Source organism: Carlito syrichta, unplaced genomic scaffold, assembly GCF_000164805.1.
Source record: "Carlito syrichta isolate Samal-C Ts95f unplaced genomic scaffold, Tarsius_syrichta-2.0.1 Scaffold316499, whole genome shotgun sequence".
Taxonomy (NCBI): Eukaryota; Metazoa; Chordata; class Mammalia; order Primates; family Tarsiidae; genus Carlito; species Carlito syrichta.
In genome coordinates this window covers 68,594-78,060 of record NW_007260595.1, presented here as the reverse complement: position 1 = coordinate 78,060, position 9,467 = coordinate 68,594, and the positions used below count along the sequence as shown (strand labels likewise).

Genomic DNA, 9,467 nt, shown 5'->3' with positions numbered 1-9,467 from the left:
CTCACCTCAGCCTCCCAAAGGCGCGGGATTACAGGCTGAGCCACCGAGCCCAGTTTATCACTAACTTTTTAAAACATGGGATGGAGTTAATGCTTGCATTCTGCCTGCTTTAAAGGTCTGTTTCAAAACTAAAGTGAATATATTAATGATGTGTTTGAATACTTACAGAAATAAAAGTTTGGCTGTTGGCTACTTTTATCCTTGTTCAGGATTGTGAAACTCATGGGGACTTTAGAAATAATAAATACTGGCTGGGCTCGATGACTCAGCCTGTAATCCCAGCACTTTGGGAGGCCGAGGACAATGAATTGCCTGAGCCCGTGGGTTTGAGACCAGCCTGGGTAACTTGGTGAGACCTCGTCTCTACAATAAATCAAAAAATTAGCCAGGCGCAGTAGCACACGCCTGTAGTTCCAGCTACTTGGAAGGCTGAGGCAAAAGGATCACTGGAGCCCAGCAGGTCAACACTGGAGTGGCCATGAGTATGGCGCTGCACTCCAGCCTGGGCAATGGAGTGAGACTCCAACTCCAAAAAAAAAAAAAAGAAAGAAAGAATAAATATTAATGTTTATCTTTATTTTGTATTGCAGCTTATATATAGTGTCATAGTAGACAGCTAATACAGAGTCATCTCTCATTAATGACCATGCTTGTAACCTTCTATTAAGGCATTATGAACCTGTATTAATGGTCTGAAGTATCTTTCATTTAGACCTTAAGTAGACTTTTTTCAGGGAAGCAGACTCCATCAAGTGTTGTAAAAAAAGCTCAAAGAAGTGGGTTTATGTAATGATACTTGTGTTATCTGTTGTTTTAAAAGCCTATAGAATATTCTGTGGGTAAATATTATCTCATAGAAAGAGGTTATCTTTTATTTCCGTATAGAAACAAAAAAGGAACTGGTCCTAGAAAGCAACCCAAAGTGGGAAACGCTAACTGAAGTATTGAAAGAAATTGAGGCAGAAAATAAGGAGAGTGAAGCCCTTGGTGGTCCAGGTAGGAAAAAAGGAGGCAATAACATTTGCTTTCAAAATCTATCAAATAAGTCTGGATTTAGTTAGCTCTTTGAAAGTAATTTACTGTTTTAAAAGGTAGATGAATAGATGCCAAATGAACACTGAAATCCTAGTGGCAACCTCATTTCTGTTCACTTGATGTAACTTTCTTCTGGTTGAATCATTGTATATTTATAAAGGCAGGATTTTTTACTGGTTGGGTTCTTAGGACTTCTATTTAAAGATTCAGCTAATCATCACACATATATTTACCAGCCTTAAAATCTGTAATCTAGAAGAAATAAGCTTAATAGGACTTCTGTTTTATATCTTCAGCAAGTATCTTTCCAAAGATGCCTAAGTTCTTCTATGGAGTGGCATTGACCTAACTCTTGAAAAAAAATCTGAATTTTAGGGCTGCTCTCTTCAAACGTGGAGTATACTAGTAGAATAGCACAGTAGACTAAACCCAAACTATAAATTTAAAAATAAAGTCAGATAGAAAGTAAAACTGGATTTTAAAAAAATCTGTTGAGTCTAAACTCTTACAGAGCAAGAAAGGCAAGTATGCAATACTTATATCAGTAAATATGCTGCTGACATTATTCCAGAACTTACAATGCTGTGATTTAAGACCCAAAGTCATATATGCTCACTGTAGAAAAAGTGAATAGGATAAAGAAAAGGGAGAAGGGAAAAAATTGCCCCTAGCAACTGCTGTTAACATTAGCATATTTCTACCCAACTTTTCTGTCACATATTTTCTATTTCATGTTGCTAAAGTCATGGTCTATTTCTGGGTATAGAACTAATGGGTCATATGGTATTGACATTTTTTAAGTTCTTGAGACATATTATTGCATTGATTTACAGAAAGTTTTTGTTAATTTTTATTTATCCTAGCAATATAATAGCTTATCTCTTTTTTGCTTAGCTAACCATGACTGAAAATTCTCTATATGTGTGTGTATACATATTATATCTATATAATATATATGTTATTTCATAAATAACAATTTTACTAATTTGGAGAACATGTTATCTTGTTTTGAATTTTGTGAGTTCAACATGTTCTCAAATGCATTTTTTTCCCTATTTTTTGAATTGTCTTAGTCTCCTTTGCCAATTTAGACTATGTCTTCAGTTTGTATTGTCTCATTATACATATGATATAACATTTATCAATAGATGTTACATAAAGTGTTTTTTGTCCTTAGCTTTTTTAATGCAGTTTTTTATTCTTATAGAGTCAGTCTAAAAGTGTAGATATTGATTGTCTCTAAGATTTCTTCCATTGCTTTTAAACCTAGAAAATCATCTCCTTTTGGCGAGATAGAGAATAGTCATCTTTTTTTATGGTTTAATTTTTAACACTTGACTCTAGAATTCACTTGGAATTTATTTTGGTGTATAAGCATCTCCAGAAAAGTATTAATTAAAAAGAGCTTCTTTAAAGCCACTATTATACCATGATTGTACTTTCATAATACTCTAAATAGTCTAGCTTTGATTTTACTTAAAAGACTTTAATAATTCTGTCAGAGAAGTGAAAGCATTTGATAAATACCTAAGACCTTTTTTGAACAATTTGAAAATTATGGGTCTTTAATACTAACAAGTAACCTTTCTTCCATTGTGGGGAGGGATAAGGAACACACAGGGAATAGGAGGACAAGTGAGATAACAGTAACATAACACTGTTTTCTAATTTTAGGCCAAGTACTTATTTGTGCAAGTGATGATCGAACATGTTCCCAGCTGAGAGACTATATCACTGTTGGAGCAGAGGCCTTCTTATTGAGGCTCTACAGGAAAACCTTTGAGAAGGACAGCAAAGCTGAAGAAGTGTGGAGGAAATTTAGGAAAGAGGGCAGTTCAAAGAGAATTATGAAATCTAACAAAAGAGCCAAAACCTCCCAAAACAAAGAACGGGCTTCTGCCAAAGAAAAGACTCTCAAAAAGAAAAAACCAAGGCTGACTTTAACTCAAATGATAGAAAAATCTGAAGAGCTGGAAAAAGAAGAAAATGTTGAAGAAGACCACCGCAGAGAAATAAGCAGTAGCCCAGAAAGCTGCTTTGAAGAAATTAAGCATGAAGAATTTGACTTAAATGTATCATCGGATGCTGCTTATGGAATCCTGAAAGAACCCCTCACTATCATCCATCCTCTTCTGGGTTGTAGCGACCCCTACGCTCTAACAAGGGTACTCCATGAAGTGGAGCCAAGATACGTGGTTCTTTATGATACAGAACTAACATTTGTTCGTCAGCTTGAAATTTATAGGGCAAGCAGACCTGGGAAACCTCTGAGGCAAGTTATAAAGAATATTAGCTGTTTCTTAAAGCTTTCAATTTCACAGTTCTTTCAGACTTAACACAGAAACTATACCAGTTGCATGTTAGTTTTCTTATCTTTAAAAGAGTGTATTTATTATTTATTTATTTATTTAAAAGATTGTTATAATGCTACTTATGTTTATGAAACCTTATTTTGCTTTCTGTTGAATCTGGAAAGTTGCATAGGAAGGACATCAAGTGCCATAGCTGAACAACAAACCGTTGTTGGTAGAGAGGTAGAGTACTACCCATGTTCTTGTTACATGCTGCTCTGTTCTTTACCTTATTCTTTATGCACTGGTTTGTAGCTTGTGGGACGCTGTCTCTGAAGAAGTCTAGGAAATTCATAATAGTCTAAATTCTACCAAAGTTATTATAAATATGATTTAGCAAAATAATTTTAATCTGCTAAAATGTCTTTCCTGTAAATTTTACTAAATTACTTAAACATCAACATAAAACCAAAATGTTTGGGGGAATTACTGTACCAAATTTTCTTGAGATTCAAGAAATATCAGATGAAAAATCTATAGAAATAATCAGATGAGAAAATGATGCCTCTCAAGGAAGATAATGTTCTGGCTCTCCAATTATCTGAGGGGAAATAAATAGCAAAATTAATATCCTGAACTCAGTCTGAACCAAAAACCTGCCTAGTAGTTTAACCAGTACAGCCTTTTCAGAGTAGAAATGAATGGAGGAGCTGGATCAGAAGTAATGCAGGCTGAAGAGTTTAGATGAAGCTGGCAAAATAATTATAGACTTGTAAATTTTTCATACATTGCTGTTGAAAAACTTTGCATAGCTTATATGTGCCCAGCTTCTTTCTTGCCTGAAAATATGGGAGTTCAACTGCTCACTCTGTCAATGGGAAACTGAAACCCAGAAATGGTAAATAACCTGGCCTCGGCCACATGGCACATCTGTGGGAGAACTGAAGTCTCTTGACTCATTACCCAATAATCCTTCCCCTGTCTAGGCCTTGAAGAAATATAATCTAGAAAGATAAAGTCCAAAAGAGAAACTGAGGCTCAAAAAGGATAAATACCTCTGATATTTCTGATAGGAAGTGAAGAAAAGAAACGGGGGAGGTGCTTACTTTAACTCAGAAACAAGCAAGATAGAAAAGAAAGCCTTTTCTAAGAGAAAATACATCAAATTGTTCTTTGATCCATATGTCTTCTGTGCCTGCGTGTTTATATAAAATGTGTGATAGCTCTGTTCTGTTAAGATATGAATAAAAAAGAACTTACTTGAGAAGATATAGGTCATATAGATATAGATTTCACTTGTTGATTTTTCACCAACAAGAGCTTTCATAATCTGGCTTTTATAACTACTATCCAACTTTTTATTAATTTATTTTATTATTTTATTTATTTATTTTTGAGTTGGAGTCTCACTCTGTCGCCCAGACTGGAGTGCAGCGGCCGCTCCCGGCCACCGCAGCCTCGACCTGCTGGGCTCCGGTTATCCTTCCGCCTCAGCCTTCCGAGTAGCCGGAATTACAGGAGCGCGCTACCACGCTCGGCTAATTTTTTGATTTTATTGTAGAGATGAGGTCTCGCCTGTGCAGGCAGGTCTCGAACCCGCGGGCTCAGGCAGTCCACTCACCTCAGCCTCCCAAAGGCGCAGGATTACAGGCTGAGCCACTGAGCCCGGCTTATTTTTTATTTTTTATTTTATTTTATTTTATTTTTTTTGAGTTGGAGTCTCACTCTGTCACCCAGACTGGAGTGCAGTGGCCACTCCCGGCCACCGCTGCCTCGACCTGCTGGGCTCTGGCGATCCTTCCGCCTCAGCCTTCCAAGTAGCTAGAATTACAGGCGAGTGTACCACGCCAGGCTAATTTTTGATTTATTGTAGAGATGAGGTCTCACCAAGTTGCCCAGGCGGGTCTCAAACCCGCGGGCTCAGGCAATCCACTCACCTCGGCCTCCAAAAGTGCTGGGATTACAGGCTGAGCCACTGAGCCCGGCCTATCCAACTTTTTAAATGATTGTTTGAAAGAATTGAAAAAAAAGAGAAGCCTCTGAGATTTGTGTTTCTTGATTTGTTTGTACTTAGGAGGAAAGACTTATTCTATCCCTCTAGTTATACTTCGGCGTTTACCCAAACTCTGTTCCTCCTTTTGGCAAAAGAAAAAAAAGCATGTGGTAATAAGACCTTTAACAGGTGGGGTTTAGGCAGCTTAATTTTAGTTAGTGTGTGATGAATGGAGCCGTTTATTCTTAATCAAATATTTATTATTTGAGCACTCTAGGTTGCTGATTTCAAATGTTCTGCTGTTCCTTTCGGGGATTAAAACTACATTTTTGCAATCTAAAAGTTCTGTCTTAACTTGCAGGGTTTACTTTCTTATTTATGGAGGTTCAACTGAGGAACAACGCTATCTCACTGCTTTGCGGAAAGAAAAGGAAGCTTTTGAAAAACTCATAAGGTAATACATAGACGATCAGTATGAAAGTTGCCATACATCAAAGGCCTTTCAAGGTCCCGAGGCTTCTTTGATTGGGGGAATAGCCCTCAGGAAGGATGGGGTGGGGAAGAAGTGAGAGAGAGTCACCTGGAGATAAACATGTGGTCTCATTTGTGCCTCAGCATCTACCTCAGCACATACTTCCTTTTTCTCTTCCCCCTCCCTTCCACCATCTTCAGTTGCTTTTCGATGGTTTAGTAGAATATTAGACATGTAATGAAGAGAACTGCTTTTCAGTTTATAAAGAAATATAACAAAACCCTAGAAATATAACTAAAATGCTACTTTTCTAAGAAATAGTTTATAAATCTCCTTCCTCCCTGCCTTATGCACAATATTCTCCCCTCCTTTGAATGATTTTTTTTTCCTCCTTGTGAAACGTCCATGTCTGTGGGCGGGTGGGTGTTTTACTTTTTACTGGGAAATGCTTTTACAACTCAGCTAGTTATGATCATCACCAATAGATCACTCTGGGAAAATATTTTTTAGGATGTATGTTGTTTGAACATACACATGCATATGTTTTTGAGAATGGGTATCTGGTAGTATTTCAATTCTAGTAGGAAATGCCTTTTCATTGAACATAAGGAAAATATTTATGAGATGTTCACAAAAGAGGTAGGTAGAAGGCTACCTCTTACCTCTGAAAGCATTCAATAAATTTGATAACTGCCCACCAGGGACATTGTTAAGGAGGTGGAGCTAGATGTGGAAAGATGGGCCAAATTGTCTCTAAGGGGCTCCAGAAGCCAGGACAAGGGCTGGATGGGACATCATTGAGCTGAGCCAGAGGAAGCCTAGACTAGAGGAGATCAAGGCTTGAACTGAGTGTGACTGGGCCAGACCAATCTTCTAAGCCTTAGACATTGGCAACGTAGGACAAAAAATATTTTTAGTGGTTGTCAGCCTGCCAGGGCCCTAGGCCAAATTTCAAAATGGACATCCTTCCTACAACACTGGATGTAGGTTGTCAACATATGTGTAAAATATATGCCCAGTTAGTCCAGGGCAAACATTCCTAGAAATGGGTATTTACCGAATCAGTGCCATGGAATCCCACTGGGAGGCTCAGCATGGTGCATTGGCAGGCCCCTTCCCTTCCCTTCAAATCCTCAAGAATTATTACGTGCCTTGGCCCTTCCAGCTACTAGCCATACAGTTTTTGCTCAGTCCTCTCAGCCTATGAAAATATATTTTCTTTTTTTCTTTTTTTTTCTTTTTTTTTTTTAATTGAGAGATGAGGTCTCGCCAAGTTGCCTGGGTGGGTCTCGAACCCGCGGGCTCAGGCAATCCACTCACCTCAGCCTCCCAAAGGTGCAGGATTACAGGCTGAGCCACCGAGCCCGGCTGAAAATATATTTTCTACCAATGTGCTCTGTGGAATTGTTTATATTGTATATGTGTGTATATATATATTTTTGAAAGAACATTTCAGAAATACTGTTATAACAGACCACATATCATATAGGCTACCTTTTCTTGTTCCAAGCCCTTAGCACCCCCTATCTTTTTTTTTTTTTTTGAGTTGGAGTCTCACTCTGTCACCCAGACTGGAGTGCAGTGGCCGCTCCCAGCCACCGCAGCCTCGACCTGCTGGGCTCCAGCGATCCATCCGCCTCAGCCTTCCAAGTAGCCAGAATTACAGGCATGCGCTACCACCCCCGGCTGATTTTTTGATTTATTGTAGAGATGAGGTCTTACTGCCCAGGCGGGTCTCGAACCCGCGGGCTCAGGCAATCCACTCACCTCAGCCTCCCAAAGGTGTGGGATTACAGGCTGAGCCACCGAGCCCAGCTAGTACCCCCTATTTTACTCTGCATCTTGTAGACCTTCACTTCCTGAGACTCAAGCAGAAAACATTATTTATTCAGCATCTGGTATGTGCCAGGCCCCATGCTAATATTAAAGTGCTGAGGTCACAGTGATGTAGAAAAAGCCTCTGCCTTCCTGGAGCTTCTGCCGTAGTGGAGAAGACAGGCATGACATGATTGTAAATATTGGTAATAACTATAAGTGTGCAAAGCACTGTTGGCTACAAGGTAAAATAATAGGGTTGATAGAAGCGTGTGTCACAGAGCCAGGCGCTGATCGGAAGCAGCTTCCCTGAGGACACGATATTTAAGCTGCTATGTGAAAAGCCTGTGGGAGCTGCTAGGAAGATCACGTGGTGAAGGGGATTATGTCACACAAAGGTGTGTGTGAAAGTCCAGAGGTAAAAGGCTCCATTAAGGACTTAGGACCGTAAGGGCAATAATACACACTGAAGCATGGAGGAAAGTGACTTAAGTGTATTTTTAAAACATCTCTGGCATCAGGCTGGAATTAATGAGCATGGACACTAGTCAGAAGGCTATTGCAATTGTCTGATGAGAGAAGGCACTAGCCCAGCTTAGGTTAATGGAGGGGAGAGGACAGATTTAAGAGTATTTAGGAGCTAGAATCAAAGACCTGGTGAGGCTGTATGTGGGCCAGTACCTCCTAACCATTCTGTCACTCTTTTTAAAAACAGGCTTTGCCTATATTTTCTCTGATTAAAGTAATTGTCACCTAGTTACAAAGGAGCACATAGAACTAAAATACACAGGTTATTGGTATTCAGACCTTTCTTAGAAATCTGCAATTTGAGCAACCCAGGCCTACGGAGTTAATCCTCTCCTGCACTGTGTTATAGCCAGAGAAGGCTGGTAGAATGTGAGGAAGACATCACCTGAGTAAGTGGATTTTATGATCCATGCTTTCTTCATGCAGCTACTTCTTCTCCAGTAACCAGGGAGGCTAGTCTTAGAGAAGAGGACTTTTAGTAGGTATTAGTAAGGTGTTGAGGACCCCATGCCATACCTGACTTGTGTGAGTGCTTTTACACATCAAGGGCTCAATGACAAGACGTAGATAAGTCCTGCATGTGATGGACCCTCACTCCCAGAACCTGGAACATGGACTCTCTCCCACATTTAAATCCACACTATAATTTCTGCACCAGGTTTTAATGTAATTTTATCTATGAAACTCTCAAGGTGATTGTCTGTTTATAAATAAGATCTTCCCATTTTACATAGCAATCAGATGGTTACACTATTTAGAATCTTAAGATATGTACTTTCCCAGAATACTTGGAAAATTTGAGAGGTGTTTGTTTTGAAAAGTAAAAACATTTTTGAGTTGTATTGCTGAAAGAACATTTGCACTGTACTTGTACTTAGAGAAAAATTCAGTATGAGAATAAGATAATGAATGTGCTTTTGCCAAGAACTGCATGGGTGATGCTGTAAGAACAAAAGCAGTGCTACTATTCCAGGAAGGAATGAATCAGGCAAACTGGCAGTAAAAGGATGTTTAGCTAGATGGCAGATTTGTAGATTACAGATGACAGCAAAGAGAAAAAAGATTACATTTTTAAGTATTGATAACAAAATGCTTTCTGGGTAGAAAAATTAGTAACAGCATCCTCAGTATACAGTGTTGAGGAGGTCACTGTTTTGTAAAGGAAAGAATAAGATTATTTGAAATTTTAGTTAGAAAATATGATTGCAGTCAGACTCGGTGGCTCAGCCTGTAATCCCACGCTTTGGGAGGCTGAGGTGAGTGGATTTGCCTGAGCCTGCGGGTTCAAGACCCACCTGGGGCAACTTGGCGAGACCTCATCTCTACAATAAAT

At 39.0% G+C, this 9,467-nt stretch overlaps 1 protein-coding gene across 3 annotated transcripts in view; it reads left to right on the top strand.

Annotated features, from left to right (window-relative positions):
* Window positions 1–9,467, top strand: part of ERCC4 (ERCC excision repair 4, endonuclease catalytic subunit) — a 32,953-nt gene that overhangs the window by 15,465 nt on the left and 8,021 nt on the right. For 2 of the 3 annotated variants that reach the window (XM_008074597.1, XM_008074595.1), the window contains 3 exons: window positions 886–996; window positions 2,710–3,307; window positions 5,681–5,773. In XM_008074597.1, coding sequence (XP_008072788.1) covers window positions 886–996; window positions 2,710–3,307; window positions 5,681–5,773 — 802 coding nt within the window. The remainder of the gene's footprint in view (window positions 1–885; window positions 997–2,709; window positions 3,308–5,680; window positions 5,774–9,467) is intronic. The other variant, XM_008074596.1, reaches the window with a different exon arrangement.